This window comes from Callospermophilus lateralis, chromosome 1 (genome assembly GCF_048772815.1).
Source record: "Callospermophilus lateralis isolate mCalLat2 chromosome 1, mCalLat2.hap1, whole genome shotgun sequence".
Taxonomy (NCBI): Eukaryota; Metazoa; Chordata; class Mammalia; order Rodentia; family Sciuridae; genus Callospermophilus; species Callospermophilus lateralis.
Genome location: NC_135305.1, coordinates 172,160,167 through 172,187,533, shown reverse-complemented (window position 1 = coordinate 172,187,533; position 27,367 = coordinate 172,160,167). Strand labels below are relative to the sequence as shown.

At 41.7% G+C, this 27,367-nt stretch overlaps 1 protein-coding gene across 3 annotated transcripts in view; it reads left to right on the top strand.

Annotated features, from left to right (window-relative positions):
- The window catches only part of Ptprg (protein tyrosine phosphatase receptor type G), a 713,787-nt gene that overhangs the window by 415,161 nt on the left and 271,259 nt on the right, over nt 1-27,367 (top strand). For all 3 annotated transcript variants that reach the window (XM_076870736.1, XM_076870676.1, XM_076870809.1), the window contains exon 4: nt 7,497-7,645. In XM_076870736.1, the coding sequence (XP_076726851.1) occupies nt 7,497-7,645 (149 nt within the window). The remainder of the gene's footprint in view (nt 1-7,496; nt 7,646-27,367) is intronic.

The following is a 27,367-nucleotide window of genomic DNA, read 5'->3' as shown; positions in this document are numbered from 1 at the left end:
GGAGGTTATGCAGAATGAATTCTTTGAAAATCAAGTGTGCATCTATAAATATATCACAGGGAATTTTTACCTTTATGCATAAGTAGAAAGACCCAATCAAAAATGTATAGACAGGCCAGGCTTAGTGGCATCCACGTAATCCCAGCAGCTCAGGAGGCTGAGGCAGGAAGATTACCAGTTCGAGATCAATGTTAGCAACTTAGTGAGGCCCTAAGCAACTCAGTGAGACCCTGTCTTAACATAAAACATCAACAGGACTGAGGATATGACTCAGTGGTTAAGCACCCTGGATTTTATCCCCAGTACTAGTTAGGTAGACATACAGACAGACAGACAAAATGAAGACTGGTAGAGTAGAGGAAGGATAACGGGGGTCTGGGGAAGGAGAGCAGGGGTCTGGCAGATGGCAAATGGGGTTCGTGAACTGAAATTGAATTCCATGCATGTAGGATTTTGTCGGGATGAACCCAATTACTATATGTAATTCTAATGCTCTGATATAAAAAGTCGTCCTCTGGTATACAAAAGGAGTCCAATCATTAGGCATGATTTGGCTCTTAACTTTATAAATTATTTTGTTCCAGAAGCCCCAAATCATTATTTCTTTCTGCTTATTAACTATCTCATCTTATCTGAATCCTGGGATTCAGTTAGGACTGATTTCCCCGCTTTTCTGTTGAGAGGCACCACAAGCTCTGTTTCTTGTCTGCTAAGCTCCATTTCCTTTTTCTTGTCCCCTCGGCCACACACTCTGCATTCAGGTTGTAGGTTAGAGTAGCTGCAGAGACAGAAGCACAGTTAACCACTTGCCCTGAAATTCAAGGTCACTTTGGAAGTCCTCTTTCTTTTTTATGGTGCAGAATCTTCTGTGAGACTCCTATCTGTCATATCCTCCATGATCAGAGGGTTACCAACTCCATGTTATTCATCTGTGCTACATTTACTAGTGAGTTAACTGAGACTTAGGATAATCCTGTGGCTTGTCATCTCTTGGATGTCTGTTGTTCCAACACAGCATGTCCAGTGTCTTTTCTGAATAACTGCAGGAACCTTTTTTGTTTTGTTTTCTACTGACCAATTTTGGTTTCCTCTCAAGCCTTCTCCACAGCGTAGCCATAGGAATCTACCTAGTTCTCTAATCTGATCTTGCTCATCTCTCTTTCCTTTTCTCTTTGGTAACCATATCAATGACTTCCCATTATTCTTGGGACAGAGACAGGTGGCTCACTATCTCTGCCTCTACTACATCCTGCTTTCTGGGTAGAAGTCACTCTGGCTACCTCCTCCTCAGTCCTACTCCTACCACTTCCACTACCACAGGAACTTTGCATAAACTCTCTCTCCCTTGACTTGGCCCCTTCTTGTGAGCATCTCCCCAGAGAGCTCTCCTGGTCAGGCAACTCCTATCAAATCTTGACATACCCTGAGTTAGATACCCATTTGCTAGAAGCTTTGCTTCTGCGATCTGTTTAGTCCTCAGTGCCTGTCATTCCCATTGATCCTCAGCTCCACGAGGGCAGGAACTATGTCTGATTTTCCTGACTTCTCTTCCTCAGCAATTATTCTGTAACTATTTATTGAGTTTGCACAATGGCACACGCCTGTAATCCCTCAGGCTCAGGAGACTGAGGCAGGAGGATTACAAGTTCAAAACCAGCCTCAGCCACTTAGTGAGGCACTTAGCAACTCAGTGAGACCCTGCCTCAGTGGGAGGCTGGAACTAGATCCCAGGCCTCCTGGCTTTCAGACCCTGGCCCTTCCTTTTCACCAAGAGCCCCAGGACAATACAGAAGTCAGTATGTAGAGGGTGGTCTAGGGTCCTGTGTTTAGATCCCGTTTCGCAGGCTTTGCTGGCTGAACAGAGCTGCAAATGGGAGAGGGGGTTCAGAATAGCGAGCAGTTGGCACGCCTCCCATTTATTTTCCTTTTAAATTTTAGCACCAACTGCTGTTTACATAGATTTGTGGTGTGAACATTTGCTTTAGCCCGGCATTATATACACACATCCAACTTCAGTTATCAACTCTTGCTGGATATCCTGTGAAAAACTGCCCCAAATGCCAAGGTCAAGGTCACCCTTTCAGAGATAGTAGGAAACCAACACAATTCTGTCTTCACCCAGCAATCTGACTCCCTCTATGCCTCTCGTTCCTGAACATCCTTACATTGTGGGGGTCGCCAGACCCGGGGACAATCTGGGGAGAGCCATGGATCCTCTCCCTGTGTTAATTACTTGATAAACTGCACTTCCCTGCCGCCGGCTGTTGGCTGGGACATCGGTGTGAATGGCTTTTCTGAGTATTCTTCCGGTGTCCACCTTTGTGATCCTCTTTCGGAATCTGTGAAGTCCTTGCTGTCTTATTCCAGTCTTACAGAGCAGAGGTACCAAAAGATGCACTTTTTCTTAAAACATGGACCATGTGCAATCTAGATTTCCAATTCCGGCTCCTGGATTCCTGAAGTGCAGCTGTGCTCAGAATGCAACTTCTCATTTCAGGGGTCATGGATCCAGAGCGCTGTAGGTGGCTGCCACCGTGGGTTTTTTGACCTCTGGGTTACGAGGCCCTGACCTGAAGCTCCCATCTTCTTCTGCCTTCTCCATCCTACTGCTTCAATTCTACCATAAGCCGTGTTAGCCCCCGGGGCTCCTTGTAGACAGTCCACTCTCATGTATGGGTTTTCTCCTCCTCCTCTCTCCCCATCTGTCCTGGTCAGTTCAGGCTGCCATATCAAAATGCCATTTCAGTGAGTTGGCTTCCACCAGAAATAATCCTCAGAGTTCTGGAGACTGGAGATTCCAGGTCCAGGCGGTGGTAAACTGGTCAGGACCTGCTGAGAAGAGGGCACCTTCTCTCTGTGTCTTCAATAGGGAGGTCCTCTTTCAGGTCCTTGTGAAGGGCACTAATCCCATTCATGAAGACCCCACCCTCATGACCTGATCCCTTTCCCATGATCCCCACTCCCTCCTAATTCCCTCATGTTGGAGATCAGGCTTTGAGTTTATGAAGTTTGTGTATGTGTGTGTGGGGGGGTATATTAGTGAGCTCATTTTACCACCCATAAATTTACCACCAATAGTCCTGATGAGAATATTTAGAGGAGGGAAAGTTTATTTGGGGCTTATTGTTTTGGAGGTCTCAGTTCATAGTTGGCCAGCTCCGTTGCTCTGGGCCTGAGGTAAGGCACAACATCATGGTGGAAGGAGGAACGCAGCTCAGGACATAGCACCATACCCGCAAAACAGGCCCCGAGGGACCCACCTCCTCTAGCCACACTCTAGCTGCCTGTGGTTCCCACCCAGCTAACCCCCGAGGGGGTTAATCTATGGATGAGGTTACACCTCTTATAACCCAGTCATTTCACCCCTGGACTTTCTTGCACTATCTCCCACACGAGCTTTTGGGGGACACCTCCTATCTAAACCATGACAGGGGAGCTCCATCACAGGCTGTGATGCCGATCTTGGACCATCTTGCATATCTACGTTCAGCTGTTATGGCCCTTGTTTTAAAATCTGCTTTTGTTTATTATTCTTGTAATGTTATATACTTGCTTTTATTTTTCAGTTTGCTTATTTTGTTTTCATGAAGTCAAATGGATTTTAAAAGAAAGCTTTTTATGAGCATCGTCCGTAGGAAAAAACCCCATGCTCTTTGACATGGATAGAGTTACTGTGAAAAATTTTATGTGCATGGTTTATGGAAAATAAATCAGCTTCCCATGTTATCAAAATCTAGTTTAATACTTTCGGGGCAAAGGGGAAGGGAGTATGTGCCAAGGATTTGTAGAGCACCAAACAGGAGATTTTCTTCTCGTTGACGTGATCCAAGGAATAGAAAGAATCCAAAAGAGCAAATATCTTTTTAACAGCTGTGTTTTAGTGAACTAGAAGTATCAATCACCCCTTAAGATCTGCTCCAAGAGAGTATTTGGGCTATACCTGGCCTTAGTGGTGGTCCTATGTCATGATGCCTCTTATTTTCTTTCTTTTTTGGGTGGGAAGGAGAGAAGGGGATGGTGGCACTGGGGATTGATCTCAGGGCCACTAAACCACTGAGCCCCATCCCCAGCCTTATTTTGTATTTTATTTAGAGACAGGGTCTCACTGAGTTGTTGCTTAGTGCCTCCCTTTTGCTGAGCCTGGCTTTGAACTTGTGATCCTCCTGCCTCAGCCTCCCCGGCTGCTGGGATTGCAGGCATATGCCACTGCAGCTAATGTGATTCTTATTTTCTTCCAAGACCATGTTGCTTTCATGCTGAACTCTATCTAAAGGGACAGTTCCACCTGTGTGGCCACCCCACTCCCTGTGCTGTACCCACGTTCCAGGCTTGATTCTAGAAATAATTGACAGACCCCCCCATTGGTCACATACCTTCCAGATTCCTGGCACTATACTCAGCTCTTTGGGAATGTGGTTGCCTCTAAGTGTCAAAGGAGCCTTGAAGCGCAGGCAGGCAGTGTTGGTATTGCCATTTGATCAGTGGGGTAGGATACCTGCCTGAGGTCACGCCTGCCGAGTGGCAGGATGAGATGCCAGTCCTCTCGGAGCTGATGCTCATAGGACATACTGTGTTCTCCGGTAACTGCATTTGCTCCCTTCTGTTTTGAAATGATGGCCATCCTCAGGGGTCATTACAAAATTGTTACAGGATAGCCAGGATGATGCCCACTCCCCAGTTTTATAAGTAAACAAAAATAGAATCCATTCTTGAAAGGGGCGAATGTGCGTGAGGCACGCTGTGTGCTCTGGTGAGAAATACAATAAAATGAAAAATGAGATTAATGTTTCAGATTGTACAGTTCCCTAATTATGCCTTTAATTATTCATATAAAACAAGTAAAATGACCCCTGACAGAGACATAAATGATTTAGGATAAAATCAAATATTTATAGGATGACGCTGACTCCCTGCGCGTATTGTAACAGATGCACTCAGAATCTTTGCCTTCGTTCTCTGGATGTAAAATTTTATATATCGAATTTATAGCAGCGTGAGAATAAGCAACAGTATTTAGGACTCTACTGAGTTAATAGCTGGGTGTTTGACATTGGATTGAAAGGTATGTGCAACGTATTATCTGATATTTTGGAAGCTACATCTTTATGTATATGTCAGTTTAGATATTATCTTAGTTAATATTTTATCTTCCAAGATATTACATTTTCCAGGTCATGGAAGGACGATCTCTTTGCTTTTGTTTACCTTTTAATGTTTTAATTTGAGACAGGGTCATGCTAAGTTGCAGAGGCTGATATCCAACTTTTGATCCTCCTGCCTCAGCCTCCCAAGTTGCCAGGATTACAGGCATGTACCATCATGCCTTGCTGTGTTTTTTTTTAAATTTATTTTTAAGCTGTAGGTGAACACATACCTTTATTTTATTTTTATGTGGTGTTGTGTATCAAACCTAATGCCTCACACATGCCAGGCAAGTGCTCTACCACTGAGCTATAGCCCCAGCCCACGCCTGGCTGTTTTGTTTCTGGTGTATCAGGGATTGAACTCAGGCACTCCACCACTGAGCCCCATCCCAGCCCTATTTTGTATTTTATTTAGAGACAGTGTCTCACTGAGTTGCTTAGCACCTCGAGTTTGCTGAGGCTGACTTTGAAGTCAAGATCCTCCTGCCTCAGCCTCCGGAGCTGCTGGGATTACAGAAGTGAACCACCGCACCTGGCTTGTTTACCTTTTTAAGTGGTTAGAAAATCAAAAGGAGGAAGCACTCTGTGAAAATTATATCAAATTCAGATTTCCAAGTGGTTAAGCGAGGCTTCACAGCAGGCTGGCCTTAGTCATGTCATTGGGTATGCCTTTGGCTGCTTCTGTGGCATAAAGCTGAGACCTAATAAGTGCACCAGAGAGGGCAACTACTCTGTTAAGCCTAAAATATTTACCAAATGCCTCTTAACGGGAAAAGTGTGCCGACCCCTGTTCTAAAACATGCCCCAAACAGGAAAAAACAATTAGAAAAATACCCTAGCGTGTTTAATTGGCACAAGAAACACTTGCTTTTACTTCATTTCATCCTTTAATTTCCTGTCCCACTAATTGAACGTTCCCTGTATATTTTCTCAGAAGTTGGAGAAAAACTACCTTTTGAATGCAATAAAAAGGGATTTATATGAGCAGGGTTCCTTCTCTTGCGTTTAATGCTTCCTTTATATAGAGAAGTACTGAAACTAATTGCCCTGTTTTAGAAATGGGTCATTAGTCTAGTCTCTATCTTTTATGGAGACCTCATTTGCATGCAGGGTTTCTCTCTGAAGCTCTAACTGGGATCTCTTCAGCAAGAGGAGACAATGAGGATCTGAGAGCTTTCCCATGGCCCACACAAGCTTGGCTTTTGGTCATGAGCCATTCGGTATATTGGTTGGCATCTTACATGTACTTAGTAAGGATGTGTTAAATGAACTAATGGATCCACTTTAGGAAAAAGAAAATGTATCCCTTGTAAAATAGAAACTGATATGTACGCATTTAGATATTAAGATTCTTTTGCCAAAATAAATTTCTCCAAGAGCCTTAATCTAAGTTGTTCTCCAATTTTCTTTCTCCTTGTTCAAGAAGGAAAGATGTGTTTTTGCAATGAAGGCTGTGATCAGGTATAGATCCCCAATGTTGTGCATGTTCTCACGATTTTGTTTTCCCTCATGGACTAAGGGAAGTATTCATGTGTTTAGAATTAAGAGTAGAGGAGTTCTAATTTGCAATGTTCGAGTGACTTAATAAGTAGATTTTTCCACTGCAGTTTCCTGGGCATGTTTATCAAATGTCAAGACTGCCATCGCCAGTCCTAATTGTCTTCTAATTTTTGCATTAATATTGGGAAAACTTGAAAATTCCCCCCCTGATATCTTGCCTGGGTTTTCTGATCAAAGAAACATGCTTCAGGGGCTGGGGATGTGGCTCAAGCGGTAGCGCGCTCGCCTGGTATGCGTGCGGCCCGGGTTCGATCCTCAGCACCACATACAAAACAAAGATGTTGTGTCTGCCGATAACTAACTAACTAACTAAATAAATAAATATTAAAAAAAAAAAAAAAAGAAACATGCTTCATGCATCTGGCTCAATGTATACATTTCCTGTCTCATTTTCAAACTTTGAGTTTTGGACTAGCCCCAGGAAACAGTGCTTAAAAAGAAACCTCTCACTCTCCTGGTAGTTTTGATTGTCATGCTAATTTAGGAGACACTGTTGCAGACCAACTTAGTTTGTCATATATTCTTTCTCTCTCTCTCTCATATGTTAAATGGATAAAAAAATTCTGAGATTTCTCTCTTTGGGAATTGTCATGATGGAGAACCTACGGGTGATCTAAGCGTGTTCTGCTGCTAGAATGTCCTAATTTCTTCCTGCCGGAGGTTTTGACTTGTTGTTTAACAGGTCGGTGAGGAGATGATTCCCACTATGACAATCATGAACTGTATTAGAAGCAACAGAAGCAGTCCTTCCTCAGGGTGTGAAACTCATGGTGTGTTCCCCTTCTCTTTTAGTGGCCATCCTTCTCAAAGACGACTATTTTGTGAGTGGTGCTGGCCTGCCTGGCAGATTCAAAGCCGAGAAGGTGGAGTTTCACTGGGGCCACAGCAATGGCTCCGCGGGCTCTGAACACAGCGTCAACGGCAGGAGGTTTCCCGTGGAGGTGAGAGAAGATCTCTAGAGATCTGCAAGCATGGCTGTCCTTTGAATGTTGATGTTAATCACATGCTCTTTCCTTACCTTCATTTTTTGGTACAAATCAGACTGGATAAAAAGAAATATTTCTGCCAAGAAATCCTTCATAGGCTGGATATCGTGATGCATGCCTGTAATTTCAGTGGCTTGGGAGGCTGAGGCAGGAGGATCACAAGTTCAAAGCCAGCTTCAGCAGCTTTGCAAGGACATTTGCTCAGCGAGATCCTGTCTCTAAATAAAATATCAAAAAAGGATGGGGATGTGGCTCAGTGGTTAAGTGCCCCTGTGTTCAATCCCTAGTACCAAAAAAAAAAAAAAAAAAAAAAAACCCATATCTATAGCATGTTATCTGGATGCTTCCTACCAGGCCTCTCCTCCTTTGTTCAAGGGGAGAAATAGGGAAATTGCAGGCATCCTGGTTTGGTGGACTCTTCCCTGGTCAATGCAATTGATCATTTGTTGATTTGACAGTCTCTTTTCACAGTTCATTTCTGAAACGTTCGTTGCTCTCTGAAGCCAACATTTTGTGTGAAACTTGGGTGACTTTCATTGTCACTCTTTGGAAAACTAGTGACATATGAAGAAGGGTCTCAAAACCTTCTTTCAGTTGTGAAGTTGTTTGGAGGGTTTTCTGCTCCCAGCTGTTGTTGAGAAAGATGCTCTGTTGGTGGCCTGCGTTCCTGTTAACTTTGCCTGGATGGATGGTGACATTTTGCTTTAGTCCTGACATACCTTACACCTTTTTACAGACCCTCGGTGCTGATGTGCAGGGAGGAGAGGGATCTGGTCACCAACTCCGTTATTAACGTTAGCTAGGGATGCGACTTCCCTTCTGTGGCTGACTCACTGTTGTGAATATTCATCTGCTGTGATAAGCGTGTTGGTTGGCTCCCGATGTGGTCATTCTTACAAGTGTATGGAAGGTCTAGAATGAATGTATTTCCTGTCTGTGATTCTACCCAACCATGGAGTGACTCTGAACTAGTAGCATGTTATCATCCAAGGAGCCAAGTGGCCAAGGACTATTTCCAACTTTTAATGTTTCTTGTCCTGCTTTGTGAATCCAATGAATATGGTACCACCTAGGGGTTCTGGGTTTATTGTCCCTGTTCAACAAAGAATCGAAGAACAGACACAGATAGCAAGCAAGAAGTAGGTTTATTACAAAATTGACAGAGATAGACCTCTCCAAGAGAAGGGGCCTCGGAGCTGGGGATCCAGTGGGGGAGTTCTGGCCTGTTCTTTTTATGGTCTCTGAAATTTCCTCCTTTCCTTATCTCCTCCCCTGTCCACGTGTTTCTCACTATTGGTGCCCCCCTGTCCACATCTGTTTTAATTTTTTCTTGGATCCCCTGCTTAGGAGCACGAGTATAAAAGTGTCTTTCTGATTGGGTCCCCGTTTGTGTCCATTTTGGTCCTGTAGGAAGTTGATCTCCATGTTCCTCTGTTCTGGCCCCGCCCCGACCTCCTCACTCACCATCTTGCCCTGGCCACCTCGGCCCTTCTACATCTCCCTCAAATACTTGAGGCTCCCTTCACAAAGAAAATACATAGACTTGCATGTAATTTCTCGGGTTTTTATTATTCAGCCCAGCGCCTCTGTGTTTGGACCTTCTCTGTATCCTTGGAGCTTAGGTGAACATGCCCTATAAGATGGGGAAAATCTCTTTGTTTATAGAAACTTTCAAAGATAATAGGGGAAAAAATTCCAGGTCAGTTCTGTGATTCCCCAAATCTGTAATCCCCCCAAAATTACGTAATCATTTTTGCAGCAGATTCTAGATCAGCATTCTCCCCATCAATTCAGTTCTGACACCTTCTACCTGATAGAGCTTCAGACCGAGTCTGAAGTCTAGGTCTCTGGAATGTCTGTCCAACCCAAATTGGGGCTCCCTTAACCCATTCTTTACATCCCATTAATTTGCTTGAGTGGCTCACAGAACTCAGGAAAATAGAAATGTTTCCTTGTTTATCATGAAGAATATCTTAAGGGATGCACACAAGCAGGCAGATGAAGAGATACATAGGGCACCGTCTAGAAGAGTCCTGAGCACAGGAGCTTCTGTCTCCATGGGGCTGGGGTGTGGCACCCTTCCTGCACATGGTTTAGTCCTTGTTCACTTTCTTGTAAGATGCCAGGGATCCATCTGTCCTAGATCTCTCCATGGTCAGTTTTCTGTCACTGTGACAAAATACCTGAGAAAATCAACTTAAAACAAGAAAAGGTTCCTGGTTTTTTGTTCACGATCACTTGCCTGCATTTTTTTCTGGGCCTGTGGTAAGGCAGAGCATCATGGCAGGGAAGTGCCTGTTGAAGCTTATCTCCTGGTCACTAGGAAACTAAAGGAAAGAGTTAGAGGAAGGGATCTGGAATGAAAGGGTACATCTGCAATGAAGGCACCACCTCCACAGTTTCCACTACCTCCCACCAGGTCATGAAATTATGAATGCATGAATGGATTAATCCATGAATGAGGTCAGAACCCTCATGATCCGGTCTCCTCCCCAAGGGCTCACCTCCGAATACTGCTGCCATGGGGACCAAGCTTTTAACACATGAACTTTGGCAGACATTTTAGATCTAAATCCTAGCACTCTGCAAACCCTATCCCTTGGGATTTAATAGAGGATCCATTTAAACACGGACAGCCCTAAGGAAAGGTGACTGGACAAAAGGAATGTGAACCATTGCTGATCCTGTCTCTGTGCTCCTCTCCCTCTCTGTGCAATAATATTCTTTCCACCTGGGTACAGAAGAGGTGTCTTAGGATCTATTAGCAAACAAGGCAGGTTTATTAGCTTTTCATTTCTGTCACCAAACTACCTGAAAAGACCACTTTAAAGGAAGGGATATTTATTGGGGGCTCATGGTTTCTGAGGTCTCAGTCCATAGACTGCGGAACCAATGTCTCTTAGGTCCAATGTGAGGCAGCATATCAAGGTGGATGGGTCCAGAGAAGGACAGCTGCTTACCTCATGGCAACCAGCAAACAGAGAATAGAGGGAAGAGGGGAAGGGGCCGCAGGGGAAGATGCACCCTTCCAGGACATGTCTCCAGTGACCCATTTCTGCCAGCCACACTTACACTTCACCTGCCTACAGTCACCACCCAGTGAGTCCCTTCAAACCAGGGTGAGCTGAATGGTCAGGTTACAGTTCTCATTATCCAATCATTTTACCTCCAAGTATTCCTGCATTAACATGCCAGCTTTTGTGGGGACATCTTGTATCCAAACCATCATAACAGGTTACAGAATTTCTTCATGGGCAGCTCCAAGGCAGAAAGGTAGAGTTTCTCTGACTCAACTTGGGGAAGGGATTCTAGTTTCTGTGGTCTACCTTGGAGAAGGGATAAGGAATCCTGGATGAAAACCAAAATATGCATATCTTAAGACCACATGCTCGTACTGACGCACAAAGCGGTCTTCCTACCCACTGTTCCTTGAAAAAAACAGCGATTGCTACTCTGGGAAAACAGCTCATATTCTTTCTCATTGAGCTGACAGATTCTCAGTACCCAGATCCTCTCCCTGCACTGGGAGTCCTCTCTCTGTGAACTTCCTGTCCTAGTCACACTAATTATATATGTCTCCTGTGGAGGGATTCTACTTCTCTCCACCCTTTGAATGGGATGAATCATTTCTTAGAAGTCTCGCTTTATTTATACTTGGAAAACTTGATTTCGAGAAGCCAAATGACATCATGCTTTTCTAAGTGTGGGGTTTCCCTTCTGGTCTTGCTGTCGGGTTCCCATTGGCAGTGAGAGTGGAAGGGGCAGTCTGGGTCCAGCCAGCTCTGCTCAGAAGCCTCTTTGTCTTCGAATTGGGTTACCATTTGTTCCATTCATGTTTTTCTGGACAAAAGACCTGTGCTTGAAAGCTTGAAAAAACTTAATCGGGCAGCTACCTTGGCAAGGAAAGTCTGTGGAGCTAGGAACTGGGAACCCCAACTTCATTTGTCACCACCTCCTCTAATACCTAGAACAGCCCGTCTCCTCCTCATATTTTATTGTGGAAAAATGCACAGAATAGATGCATACTTTCATGAAACCTTATTACTTATTTTAAAATACGTGTCTCAGTTTTCCATTATTTAAAACCATTGCATTCAGAAGCTAATCCATGGTGGCATCTACGACTGATTGTTTTGACCAAGTCGCTTAAGGTTTTTTTTTTTTTTCTTTTTATCAGATGGTAGGTAAGGATGCCCATATTAATTGGGTTTCTCCTCCAAGCCCATTGGGTTGCACGCTTGCTTTCTGCAAATGTGATAATCATGTTCAATTTCTTAGTGGTATCTTTGGAGGAACTCGAATTTCAGAGATGAGAGGTAACGAAAGCAAATTTAACTTTAAAATATGCACAACCCAGTTGCTCACTTTTGTCCAAAACGTGTCTGCAATATTTTATGTTAGGTTGCTTTATTTGAGCTCTTTATTAATACTAGCTCTTTCTGAAATTTTTATACTGTTTGAACATCTCCAGGGTGGATTATTTCTTTTCATGTAACTACATCATACTTCAAGAAACTAGAGTGAAAGTTTAAAAAAAAATAATTAATGTGTGATGGAATAATTTAGCAGCATTGAGGATAGTATTTATCCTATATGTACTGTGCATGAGGGCTAGGGGACAGTCATTGCAGGAGATTGCACTGGGACTGATAGAATAATTCAGTGGTGGCTCTCAACTGAGGGTCATGTCCTACCCCCTGTCACCCTGGCCAAAGTCCAGGAAGCACTGTCTGGAGACATTTTTGGTCACACCATGTTAGCAGGGATATGCTATTAGATTCTAGTGTGTAGAAGACAGGGATGCTCCACAACTTCCCAGTATCCACTGCATCTGGTACCCAGATGTTACTCATGTTACCACTATGAGCCACAGGATCAGAGAGAGTAGGGTGTTGAGTTGAACTGAGTCTTTTAAACACATTTGGAGACTGAAGACTTGATGAGTGCAGTGGCACATGCCTGTAATCCCAGCAGCCTGGGAGGTTGAGGCAGGAGGATCATGAGATCAAAGCCAGTCTCAGCCACAGCGAGGCCCTAAGCAACTCAGTGAGACTGTTTCTAAATAAAATACAAAATTGGGCTGGGGATGTGGCTCAGTGGTCAAGTGCCCCTGAGTTCAATCCCTGGTACAAAAAAAAAAAAAAAAGAGGACTTGTCTCTTGTGGTGGTTAGAGAGGAATCGTTCTTTGCCTTGTACCCTATTAGAATGACTGGTCCTGCCCGTTAGACTCTACTGTTCATACAGTCACAACCTTGGGAATTTCAATAGCTGGCTCAGTCCTTCAGCCCCTGCAGGCTGAATTTGAAGCTTGGGCCCCACAAGAAGCTGGAGCCGCTCCCTGGGGGTAAGTGGCAACAAGCCTGCCTTGTAGGTTTTGATGCTTTCCAGGAATGCTCTCAGGTCATCTACAACGTGGGCATTCAGAAATTGGAGCGCTCCACATTTTCCTGGCTGAAATCCTGGATTTGGTTTTGCAGAGGCAACACTTAGAAACTTCCAGTCTGATAATTAACCAAAGACAGTCCCGTGAAGACGAAAGAAAACAAAAACTCTTCCTTTGCCAATGTTCTGGACGGATCAGTTAAAGTCAGAAAAGAAAGCCTCAGTAGTTGCAATGTCGAGCCTCAGAGACTAGACCCTATTTGGGTCCTGAAACATCCTCAATGCCCTTACTTTTTGAGCTTGATTCTCGGCCTGAAGGTGAGCTTTTCCTGAGTCTTTTGTTTTGGAGGGGTGAGGACAGAAAGGTAAACCAGAAAGTCACAGACCATGCCTTCAGGCTATTTATATATAGTGATGCCATAGAAATTGAACGGTCATGTCAATGGCTATCTAGTTCCAGGTTGACTAGACTTAGGAGCAGAGGGACATTTTACCACAGATGAAAGATTGTTGTCGAGTTAATAATATTTACACAGATGGAAGAGATGGATTGGAGCCTTTTGGTAGGACAGGGATGTCCAAAGGCCCTGGGGCTGACCATGCCTGGTAGGTTTTGGTAAAAATCCAAAATATCTACTCATTAATTCCTAGAACCTGTGACTATGTTCCTTTGCATGGCCAAAGGGAATTGTAGATGTGATTTAGTGTCCTTTAAGATCATAAAGCTTAGAATAAGATAGTGGTGTTATAATGGTAACTGGAAATGGAATGTTCCAGTTCTTCCATGACTGCTGGACTTTTCTGTGATCTCTCCCACCACAGTCATCTCTGATAGCTCTTTTGCCCATGTGAGTCTCCTCCCTGTTCCTTGCTCTGTCCGTGTTTTGTGGTTGGTGATCTCAACACGGGTTCATATAGTGCTAATTGGAATTGAATTAGGCCATGTCTTCACTAATAACTGCAGTTGGATTTAATTCAAGGAGAAACCTCCAGGTAAGACCTCTGAGCTCCATTAAAGTAGAGGTCCTGTGGGTATGTGTTGACTGAGGTAATTAAAATCTTATTGATTATAATAAGAGATTGCAGGAGTTGTTGATTCAGACTTACTGGCGCTTATGTCTTCAGTAAGCTTCAGTGATCCAAAATGATTGTGCCCTTTCCAGCAAAACCCACCGGTGGCTTATTTCAGCTCTGTTGAGAGCATCTTATCAAGTGAAAAGCAGCGGAGATGTTTTTCTTAATATATACCATGTACACATCACCATATGTTTCCGATCTAGAAGCCCTTATCTGAAACCTCAGAGGCCAGATGTTTTAGATTTCAGAATCTGTTTTTGGAAAGTTGCTGTCGCCTACATGCTTGGCTGTAGTGCAGAAAATACGCATGAGGGTCTGCAGACACCCATCTTAAAGGATTCACCATTTCACGTGGCCTGAAGACTGCAAAAACATCTTGACGTGTTAAAAAGGAAATAGTTGTTGAGTGTCTTTGTGAACTAGATGCTTGTTATTAAGTTGGGGGACTGGGCCATTCTATTAAAAATAACGTTTGCGGTATCCAATTTTTTTCTTCTCATACGTTGTGTACTTTTTGAGTCACTTTCTGAAATTGTTGCAGGCCACCTTGTCCAGCCTGGGTTCACAGAGCCCTTTGACAGTGGAGATGAAGACCAGGCTGGTTGTTGACCTGCACCTGTCTCTTCATGGGATCTTTTCTTGCAGGTGTCGGAGAGGGTCCCATGGCTCTCTGGTGTTTGCTATCTGGTGCTGTGTGGTTTGCTCTGTATTGACTTCTGTCAAATGGCCAAGGAATGAGTTGAAATCGAGTCAGCGACTTTATTGAAATAAAGATTCTATTTCGGAGAAGGGTGTTTCAGCCTTTAGTAGTAAAACATTTAGTTTTCATCTGGCTGATCTTTCATGTGCACGTCCTGTATTGATAAGAGGCACATTTGAGGAGGTCCCCTACTCAGAGTGTGCTCCAGGGAGATGACCCTGGCTGGTTGTGCAAAGGCAGGGAGCAGGTTTTTGTGAGCTAAAACCTGCCTTGTCCCTGTGTGGTATCTGACAGTCCTCACAGGTGTCTTTAGATGTGACCTTGCCTCGGCTCCGTTTGATGTTCTGTCCCTGACATGTGATATGTTGATAGTAGATGGAATTGTGCTGAAGACTGGTCAAAGAGATGACACTTTTTGAAAGGGGCATTGGGTAAATTGGAGGTAGCCACCAAGGTGAAACCTGGGCACCTTCAGACAGCCCAAGAGATGGCATTGGGTGGGTGCTATAGTTGGGGTGGGGCGGTGACGGTGACCATGTTGTAGACATATCTTAATAAGCACTGCTTGGTCTAGAACTTTCCAGACGTTTGCTCCTGGGGTTTTCACATCAGTCTTATAAGCAAGGTGCTGTTACTACACTGAGTTTAATTATTGCTTCTCCAGGATCCAGGCTCTGATAGCTCCAATACCCAAACCACAATTTTTTTTTTTTTTGTGATAAATAATCTCATTGTTTTTCTTTTTGGTGTTCAAGGCTATTTTGTTATAAATACCCATGCAATGGAAATAATTTTATTAGAATCTTAACTACTGTTTATTGTATAATAATCAGGCAAGGAAAAAAAAAACAACCAAAGGGCTTTAAATGCTCAGACTGCTTAATCATAGAGAGGGGGCATGAAGGGGACTGGAAGCATTGTCAGCTCTCTGCTTAGAAATATCTACCGAATATACTGTTTTTTTACCCGATCTCATCACTTAGAGCAGCTACACCTGAGAGCCAAGATGATGTTAGGCACACATTCTACTTCTACATTTTATATGTACATATATATATATATATATATATATATATATATATATATATAATATGTAAAATATGTATATTATATATATATATTATTTGCTACTTCTAAATTTTTATAAGGAACATTAAAAGAGATAAAAGGAAACAGGTCGTTTTATTTGAGTTTTATAATTAATTTTATTTTCTATTTAATTTATATGATGCCATAAAAATGCAGCTTATGCACACACTGATAATTGATCATCATGAAAGCAATTAAAATCTAACTGATTTTTAATCCATTATATTTACCTTAATGTACTCAAAATACAATGCCAACAGAAATTGAATATAAAAAGTTATTACTGAGATACATTGCACTCTGTTCTTGTACTAAGTCTTTGAAATTCAGTTCATATTTCATGCTGACAGCATGTCTCTCCTTGGACTGGCCACCTCCAAATTCCACACGTTTAGAAGCCACAAGTGGGTAACGGCTGCCATATGGAATCTGGCAGACTTATGGATTCCAGACATCACTAATGGAATTTAGATGGTAGACTCGCCAGGAGATGAAGATAAGATGATTTTTTTTTTGGTAGTTTTCACTTCCAGCACCAACAAAAAGCAGGTGAGAGGATACATGATAGTAGGTATGGAGGATGAATGATTTTAACGATCTCATGTGCAACATGAAGACTGCATTAACAGAATTGTGTGTTATGCTCAGGATTTTTGTTAAATGAACAGACTTTAGTTGCTATTGGCCTAATGGGGGTGGGGAAATGGGGACCTATGTGAGATGCTAGATGTGTTAATATGATTCACTTTTGTGACCATATATGTATATGTGTATATACATATATATTCTCTATATTTATCTCACAATGTCACATTGTGTACCTTAAACATACACAATAAAATCTGTTCACACCCACACATATGCAATAGTTCAACTTTCCATTGGAACCACAAAGTGTTCACCTAGGTATATAGCAGGGTTTTTTTTTTTTTTCTTTTATAAGCTTTTCATTTTTTCCCCCTTATTTTTTCACTTTTACAACATTGATTCCCAGAGCTTTGAACACTATTTTTCTCAGAATCCATTTCAAGCTGAAGAACTCAAATAAAGCTGGCCAGGGAGACCTTTATACACGGAAGGTAGAGACCTCAAGCGGCTGGATCAGATGTATTGTAAGTTCAGGTCAAGAGGATTTATGGACTTGTGGTTCAGCAACACCCCCTGCCCACCATCCACCCCCTGTTTTTTTTTTTTTTTTTTGTCCTGTCAAGATTTGAGCAGAAAGGTTTCAAACCATCTTAAATCTAAAGCCTTTAGCAAGTTCTTTAGTGCCACCGTCACTCAGAAGGGACAGTCAGAAAGATTTACAAGGAATAGAAAGAAGGCAAGTTTAAAAGAAAGTCTATTTCTTTTCTCTCCTTTAAATCTCTCTGGTACAGAAACTCCCAGCACCCTCTTTATTGGAATGGGAAGAAAGTTCCTAATGCGTATCCATCTAGAATTCATAATGTTCTGGATACATTGACTGTGATACACGGAAGCCAGCCAGGCAAATCACCAAAACCCTATTTTATGTAAAAATATAAATTTTACCTCTTAAATATTTGAGGATGTCTTAAAAGACAGGACTTTAACACTCAGGTTAATACATGGAAGATTTGGAGGGTTAATTGCAAAATAACTTCTTAATCTCAGCTCTTAGATCATTTGGATTCAGCTTCAACTTCTGATTCTCCTTTTTTAATCCTCTACTGCATTGGGTTAGGAAGTTCAGTATTTCAGGGAATTTCCATAGTTTTTGCCTCAGTATTTTATTATTCCATGGTCCAGGTATCCATTTTTCAGGCTCCCTCTGTGTTTGATGTTGAACTTGCCTCTGTCTCTCCTTTCTCTGTTTATCACTCCTTGTCTCATGTATTAGTGGGCCATGTGAGCTGAAATGACAGAACTAGGCACAGGAAAATACCTTTAAATAAGCGTGGCTCCTGTATAGTTTCTGGATTCTCGTTAGTCTCTTTCATGGGTCTACATGAAATGTGAGCTGTGGTCAGTTATATTTAGGAAATTCTGCATAATATGTCTTTCTCTTACAGCTTGATAATGAGCTAACAGAATAGACATCTTGAAAAATACTCCAGGAGAAAGAGGATTTTAAGGGATTTTCATTTGACTGGGACTTGCTCAAACCCAATTGACTATGGAACTTGTTGTGGTTTGGATGTGAGGTGTCTCCCAAAAGCTCATGTGGGAGACGATGCAAGAATGTTTTTAGAGATGAATGTTTTTAGAGATGGGTTATGGGAACCTTAACCCAATCAGTGATTGAATCCCCTGATCAGGATTTCCTGAATGGTAACTGGAAGTAGGTACGGTATGTATGGAGGAGGTGGGTCATTGGAGGCATGCCTTTGGGACAACATATTTTATCACTGGAGAATGGCATCTCTGTTTCCTGGTGCCACGTTCTCAGTTGCTTTCTTCTGCCACATCCATCTGACACGATGTTCTGCCTCACATCAGGCTCCAAGGAATGGAGTTGACCTTCTGTGGAATGAGACCCCTGAAACCCGGAGCCCGCAAATAAACGTTTCCTCCTCTACAGTGGTGCTCAGTAGGTCTTTCGATCACAGCTGGGAAATGGCTGACTAAAACGGGACCCTTCTTATTTGTCTATCTTGTGAGATTACTGTTGAGGAGAATACCCTCGGGAATGGCCGCCCCCAAATCATTCAGGGCAGAGCTTTTCCTTGGTTGATGTGACAAATATTAAATTATATGTGTATGCTCTTCTTTTCCAGTTCCTGAATCCTCAACAGGGTTTCTTCATTCAGCAGATTGAGGAGTCTTCTTTGTGTGGGACCCACAGGGTCCTGCCCTCAAGGGACTTGAACTTCAGTAGGTGCTGAAGGCCTAAGGCAGAGGTTTGCCCAGACTGTTGGCAGCACATCCAGGAGGCCAGTGCTCCTGAAGGAGAGGCAGAGGGGATAGAAACAGGAAATGCACTCAGGCAAACCCTCTGAGTTCCCAGGCTGTGAAGCCTTGTGCACCAGGGGAAAGACCTGGCCTGTACTTCAGACTGGTTTGAAGCAGCTAGAATATTCTCAGCAGAGGAGTGATGTTACCTGGCTTATATTTCTGAAGCATCTCTCTTGTTGCACTTCAGAGTAGGAAATATCTGTGGATGTCCAGTGAAAAGATAATGGTGATCAGTAGAAAGGTGACTGCTTGAGCCAGGAACGGCCAGCAAGAGGCCCAGTTCGGATTATTTTGAGTGAAGAATGTGCTCACTAAGAGGGAGATAGGATAGTATTGCTATCACAGGTGATCAAATTTGTATTTCTTGGTTACCAAAAATATATATAGTAATTATAATATTAATAATGTACAATTTGAAGCAGACTTCAGGATAACTAACCATTCTAATACTTTGCAACATTTCATGTAGGTTTAAAATAAATCTTTTGAACTTTTGATTATGTAATATTCACATATATTATTATCTATTACATACAAGTTTTCATTGCATAATAGATGCTGTATGCTGAAGAAGAATGGAACACAGAGATGTGATTGTTCAACCTAATATAAATAAAGCAAACCTCCTCCTCACAGGATAAATTTCAGTTAAATCGAGTGCTTTGAGCCAGACCCGCATCTTCTCAGAGCTTATTCACTACAGATGGTCCCCCATTTATGATGCTTTGATTTGGAAGGAAAGCCTGGAGAAAATATACCTCACATTTTGAATTTTCATCTTTTTAGAGGTATAGCCCTTTCTCTTCATGCTGGGCAGCCACAGCGGGCCATAGCTCCCAGTCAGCCCATGATCATGAAGAGACCAATAGCCACTCTGCTGTGGACCTTGTTATCAAGCTAGATGATTGGTGCATTAGACATATCAAATGCATTTTTTCACTTTTTGTTTTTGGTACTGAGGATTGAACCCAGGGGTGCTTAGTCACTGAGCCACATCTCCAGCCCTTCTTTATAGTTTCTGTTAAGCAGGTCTCACTGAGTTGCTTAGGACCTCACTAAGTTGCTGAGGCTGGCTTTGAACTCATAATCCTCCCACCCTAGCCTCCTGAGCTGCTGGGATTACAGGTGTTCACCACTGTGCCCATACATACAATACTTTTTGACTTATAGTGGATTTATTTGAACGTAATCCCATTCTAAATTGAAGCCTCTGTAGCAGCCATTAGCGTTACCTTGATTGTCTTCTCAACACACTGATCTTCAATTCATCTATTCCCCACCACCACACTTTTTCCATCATTTCTACCCTGGCTCAAGCCATTACCATCTCTGATTTTCATTTTGCTACTCATTCTTCAAAGGTCTTTCTTGCCCCCAGCAAGTGATTCTATACAGTAATGAGAGGTTACTTTTAAATGCTTGGATTGCTTTAGCTTAAATTCTTCTAGTGCTTTCCAATCACATCTTTAATAAAAAGTTCTTACTTTGACCCCCAGTGCCCTCTTGACCTGATTCCTATACCCCACTCCTATACCCCTGTGTTCATGCATTCTTTGATTCCAGAATGTTCTCTTCCTGTTCATTGCATCTCCTGGCTCATTCCTGTCACCATCTTGCCAGGTATAACATAGCATGCTCTCTCCTCCCAACTCAGTCCTTTCCAGTTACTTAGTTTTATTTTCTGCATAGCAACTGCCACTGTTTATAATTACATGTTAAATTTGTTTACTAGGTTTGTTTAAACTCTCCTACCCCTCAACCACCCCCACTCTCTGTCTATAAACCTATGGAGGAAAGGAGTCAGTCTGTCTGTTCACTGCTAAATCTCAGCTACTAATGAAGACAGTCCTGTCACAGCATAAGCAATCATATCTATTAGGAAAATAACATTCTTATATTCTGTCCTCATCTTGTGGGCCCACTGGTTAAAGAGCAAGAAACAAATTCCTGAGAGTGGAAACTTTTAATTCATTCATTATAAAGATGTTTAAAGAAGCAAATCCTCCCCCTAAACTACCTCTTGTATGAAGAATGTGAATGACCCAAATAAATTAGTTACTCTCAAATAAACACATTCATCCTCTTGCCTCATGCCGTGAGGCTGAGGGTTAGTTGTGTGGCTCAGAAAAGGATCTTTTTAAGGTCTGTACTTCTAGAGTGTAGCTCTTCTATTAACAACCATTACGCCCAAGTATCAAGACAGATTGTTCCAATTAGTCAATGAGGTCCGGGTTTTTGAGAGCTGTTAATATGCACACGAGCAATTACTGTTGCAGAATTAAAAGGCACGCCTTTGGGAATTTTAGATTGAGATTATCAGTTTTGGTCGAGAGCTAAGGCAGAAGCCATAAGAATGGTGTGCTGCCTTTTTCTGCGGCTCTGTCATGGGAAGGTGCTCTGGTGCCCGCACACAGAAGGTCCTGAGGTTGCTACATTCTCATGCCATCCCAGATCAGTGTCTTCCTCTATATTCATTGAGAATCAGTCATGGCTGTGTCAGAAGGAACAAGAAAAACCAGCCTCTTGAGCTCATGGAACCTAAGGGACCAGCAGAGTGAATCTTAACCAGAATTCACATTAAAAGGAAGTAGACATTTTTTATCTTTTAAAAGCACATTCGAGTTGGTTTTTTTTTCCCTAGTAAGCGAAAACATTCTCTTCTCTCCTCCTCCTCCTCCTCCTCTTCTTCTCTCTCATCTATATTTCCATGTTTTAATAAAATGCATACAACATTTCCTATGAATGTCTCTCCCTTGTTCTATAGTATGCACTACCTTCTTTCCAAAATTTACTAGAATCCCACAACGTAAGCCGAAACTGGAGTCCTGGAGTCAAAGAATATGTGATTTGTAGACTTTGGAGGTGACACCCTCTTTTTTCCAGTCAGTCTCCCAGTCAATCTTAAAAGTGCTTGATAATCTGCTCTTGGAGCTAAGGTATTGCTGCTTTTTCAGAGTCTCACCTAAGGAGGGAATGGAATGTGAGTTCTCCATGGTTTGGAAACATTAGTAGGATTCATCCCATAATGCCCCAGTGGAGCATTGTCAAGAGCAAGGCATCTCTTGGGAGAAGGTGCTTAGGACATCAATTGTGATAAATAAAGGCAGGCAGGCCGGGTGAGTCACTTCCAGGAAAGGAGGACCCAGATAAGTTAAGAATGAGGGTGTGGATTGCAGAGAGTGAGCTGGCCTCATCTCCAGAGGAAGTGATTGGAATGGACAGCAGTGTGCAGATAGAGGGTTTTGACATTTTTTGAAGGGATTCATTTAGAGAAACAATCTGCTTGGTCATTGATGTCCCAGAGGGAACCAAGATGTACAGAAGTGGTCTCTGCTGAAGAATCCGATTACGGTTTGTGACACAGCCCCTGGGTCAACAGCAGCTGTTAGCCATGGGACTTGTCCTGCTAGGGACCTACTCTATCATGTGTGGAGAATTAAAAGATATTGCCCAAAATGGTGTGAAAAACAGCTCCTTGGAAGAGGAAGAAGTTCAGATCTATTGCACAACATGGTCATTGTAGTGAATAACAGTGTGTTGAATATGTGAAATTTTGCTAGGAGAAAGGGTTTTGTTTATGCCATCCCAGGTCAGTGTCTTCCACCACCAAGCCACACCCTAGCTTTGAGAGAGTAGATTTTAAAATGATCCCAGAAAAAAAAAAAAGATAATAAATGAGATGATAGATATACTAACTTGATGTAGTCATACACTAACTTGATGTAGTGTATGCATATATAAGTGTATGCATATATAAGAATATCATGTTTTATAACTAATTGTTTTAGTCAGCTTTTCTTGCTCCTGTGACTCAATGACGCAACCAGTGTAGTTGTAGAGGAGGAAAAGTTTGAGGGCTTACAGTTTCAGAGGTCTCAATCCTTAGAAGGCCAGCTTCATTCCTCAGGGACAGGACATCGTGGAGGAAGAGTGTGGTGGAGGGAAGCAGCTCACATGGTGATCAGGAAGCAGAGAGAGACTCCACTCTCCAGAGACAAATAGAGACCCCAAAGCCATGCCCCTAATGCCACCTCCTCCAGTCACACCTTACCACTTCAGTTACCACTGAGTTAATCCCTATCAGGCGATTAATTCACTGATTGGATTAAGGCTCTCATGACCTATCATTTCTCCTCTGAACCTTCTTGCATTGTCTCACAAGTGAGCTTTTGGGAGACATGTCACATGCAAAACACAATACTAATATATGTAAAATTTGTGTTTGTCAGTTAAAAATTAAAAAGAAGAAACAATTCTTGAGATAATGATGATAGTTGACCTTCCAAAAAGTACTTGACTATGGTTCCTTACAGTGCTCTATATACGTTCTGTCATTGAATTATCATTTATTAGGAAAAAAAATAGAAAATAAAAAAGCACTTAATAACCAGTATCTTGGGCTGGAGTTGTGGCTCAGTGGTAGAGCACTCTCCTACCACATGTGGGGCACTGGGTCCGACCCTTAGCATCACATAAAGACAAGTAAATAAAGGTACTGTGTCCATCTACAACTAAAAAAATTAATTTAAAAAGTAACCGATATCTCTACTTTATGAATTTAAAAACAAAAATAAGGTAAAGGGATCATCCTGATAGACATCTCTGTATAACCTAATGTGGACCTGCTAGAAATCAGATATGGAGCCTGGTGAGTTAGGTGCCATTTCTCATTGATCACAGAGTGATATGCTATCATTATGGTGCATTTCCAGTATTTTGCAAAGGACAGGGGCCAATGTATGTAGAGCCATTATCAACAGGAGTGTGTTCCTAGCCTACTGTGTGACTTCAAATCTTATTTCTGTTTTCCATCTTTGTTAAAGTTCTCAGAACTTCTAAAAATTAAATCTAATTTTCCTACTTACACCTTACTGCATGCTACAGATTTTTTTTTCCACAATTAGTGCATTTTACTTTTCAGAATAGGAAATAAAAAAAGAGAACAGAACAATGAGTCTAATTTAATGTCATTTCTAAGACCTTATTTTGCTAAGCAAGAACAAGTACAATATAAAATCATAAAAGCAAATTGTCCTTAAAATGCAAATCATTCATAGCCTTCGGATTGTCAAAATAATATACATTCAGTGTAAAATAATTTAAGCAAACTTGTGAGGTAAAGAAAGCATGTTTTTCTTGCAGACAGATAACGCTCTTATAAATGCCCAGATGCTGTACACAGTTTTATCATACCTCTCTGAAGGGAGTTTTTATGGGAATTAAAATTGTAGTGTTTATGAAGTACTTAGTGTAGTGTCACATAGTAGGTAATCAATACATTTTTTGCTTCCCTCCATGGAATGCATGCAGCATAATTTATTTTTTTGCCTAACGTTGTTGGTGGACATTTGGGCTCCTTCCATTGATCCCTCTTAAAAATGTCACAACTGGGTTGATCATATATCTTGGATGAACCCAGGTCTTATAGAGAGGCCTGGCCTAGGATGCCAGGGTGAAAGGTGGGGATGTCCTACAATACTATTTGACTCGTCAACATTTGGAAAGATTAACCAACTTAGTCAGAACTTTAAACTTTCAAACGAAACTGGGAATATATTTGAAAAAGCCAGGAATTTATATTTGTACAGACATAGCCCCTTTCTGTTAATATGTACTGCATTGGCCTTCACAAGTTACCTATGGGTCTTTGGGGATCACTTAGGGTTTCATATCTAGAATATTTCCTCTCAGTTGTAAAGGTTTTTGTCTTACAGCTATCTTTGTTTTCCTTTACTTACTTAGGAATGTTTGGGATGCTGTACTAAATATTGCCTGGTTTGATAATATGATATAGCTGTTATGGTTAAGCTATGACCCCCAAAAACTCATGTGTGAGAAAATGAAAGAATGTTCAGAGGTGAAATTACCAGTTTATGAAAACTCTGACCTACTCAGTGGATACCTACTCCACTGACATGATTTAACTGGGTGGTAACTGTAGGCAGGTAGGGTGTGGATGGAAGAAGTAGGTGTGTGCCTTTGAGGTTTATATTTTGTCCCTGGAAAGCAAAACTCTTTTTCTGTACTTCCTGAGGGCCATGTCCTGAGATGCTTTCCTCTCCCACACCCTTCCACCTTGATGTTCTGCCTCATCTTGGCCCCAGAGCTAGAGAGTTGACCTACCATGGACTGAATTTCTGAAACCAGGAGCTAAAATATATCTTTCCTCCTTTAAGTTGTTTTTGACAGGTCTACAGGCCAGAGCAATGAAAGATTGACTAAAACAATAGTGGATTTATATGTGAATTCTGAAACTCTGTGTAACAATAGCTTTTCTTCACCAGGATACCAAAGAAGGACACCTAAGAGAAGACTAATAAATCTCTATTCCTGTGTGAAATTTTGTGCATATGCATATCTTTTTTTATTGTACTGTATGAGAGGGGATCTAGTGCTTCATTCAGATTTAAATATCATTTTCAGTTTCTCTTCTGCAAGCCTTCCTCCAAAAATAAAATATCTAGAGAAAGAGGAACAGATCCTTTTTTTCTTTGGGACTAATTGTCTTTCGCTTTCTAATGTACAGAATATATCAAACTTACCTACAATTTAATTCAGCACCTCATTACTGATGTGAAATTTCTGAGCATTAAAGAGTCACAGGCAGGCTGCTGTAGGTGACTTTTCTAACAGCATCCTATGGGCAGGGAGGACCACGTCAGTCTCATTAATTTCCTTAACCTCAGTGCCAAGTAGAGTGGCTTGTGTATTACAGGTGACCTATTTCAAATTTCCATTAAAAATAAACCCACTGCTTTTTCTCCTACTTCATTTCTACATTTGAGGAGTGTTCCAGCTGTGGTTTGGGACAACTGGATCATAAAATGTCGATACCCTATCATGATATTTAGGTCCAGCACGGGCACTTGGCATACCAGTACCCGTGCTAATGGGCATTTTGTTTTGACATCACTGAATGACAGGCCCAGTGCTTGTCACCTTCTGTTGACTCAGGAGAGGGTAGAAAGTTCAGGAGGTCTTACCCAACAGGCTTTGTTCAACTTAAGTAGATTATGGTGTGAATGATGGAGGAAGAGATGAGAACTGGCAGGGAACTGGGATTTGAATAGGACCTTCAATTTATTTGACATGCCTAATGTCCCTATGAATGGGGACGGAACCCTGGTTTTTAGTGATAGGTAGAAAGATTGGCTCCAGGATTGATAGAGTCTTGGGTGGATTAGTGAATCGATTTGCTGCTGGAATGATATGCCTTGGGGGTCTGAAATTCACCTAGCAGTAACTTAAGATAACAAACCCAGTGCCACTTGCATTTCAAAGGTATTTTGTGCATGAGCTATCAGTGGCTTTTGTGTTGGAACTATTTTTCTACAAAAAATAAAGGCTGTTATTTTACTTAGCAAAATATGTAATTAATTTCTTGGTGCTATATCATTTATCTCAAGGTTTTTGTATTCCTTGGCTGTTCTTTTTTTTTAAGAATGTGTTCTTCGCCTGTTGATTAAAATAATATAATAAATAAATTCAAAACAAAATGAACTCATTACTTAAGAAAACACTTCACTAATTAATCAAATTTAACCTCGAAAGGCTGCAGCTTAACTTTATACTGTATACTGTTACATATGTTATGATTAAATTCCTGTTGTAAATATTTAATAAAACTGGGGGGGAAGCAATAGGAATGCATATTGTCTTGCCAGTAAAGTATGCTTCACACACAACCTCAAATCAACCTCAGATGTGGAGATGTTAATAAGCAGAGAGTGTGGTTCACACCCCCATGGTACTAATGAACACCTCAGGAAATCACAACTTGTCCTTGGCTTAAAGATGGGATTGATCAACATCAGAATTACAAGGACATTTCCTCAACTGTGTTGAGTACTTTTAATGTGTTTTCCAAGGTATGTCTCCTTGGAAATTTCCGCCAAAGACCCTGTTTCTTTCAGTCTCTTTACACCTTCCTGCTGGGATTTCTCCAACCATTTCTGTTCTAATGTTGCTAGTAAGTGTTCCATCTGCTTTGGAATATTTCTTATCGCTATGCACTCCTCCAAGTGTTATTTTTGAATATGCATTACTTTCTATGTATCATCCCTATTTACTCCTAAACAAACAAACAACAAAAAAAATTTTTTTCCCTGCACAGGTGCCAAAATGGTGTAACTGCCTGAATTAGGGATGTATATAAATTCTGCCTGTTTTGTTGATAGGGAATCCACAGTTAATTGAGTGAACATTCTGAGATCCCAGGGCCAACCTTGTCAATGCCAAGCCTTGAATACAAAGAAGTTAAGATGCAGGTCCCTGGTTTGTGGCAAATGGTGAAGGAGTTGCTGGTTGTGACAGTGTTTTGGAATGTAGTTACTGAACCCTGGGTAAATGTAAGTTTATATAAAATCTGAATAAGATTATGAGATGCTGGACAATAATCCTTCAGTACCTGTGTTATTAACTGTGATAATAGTGTTGTTAATTATTGGTGAATATGTGAGTCCTCAATGAAAAGCTTAGCTTAGGACATATCCTGTTTTCTCAGACAAGGAGG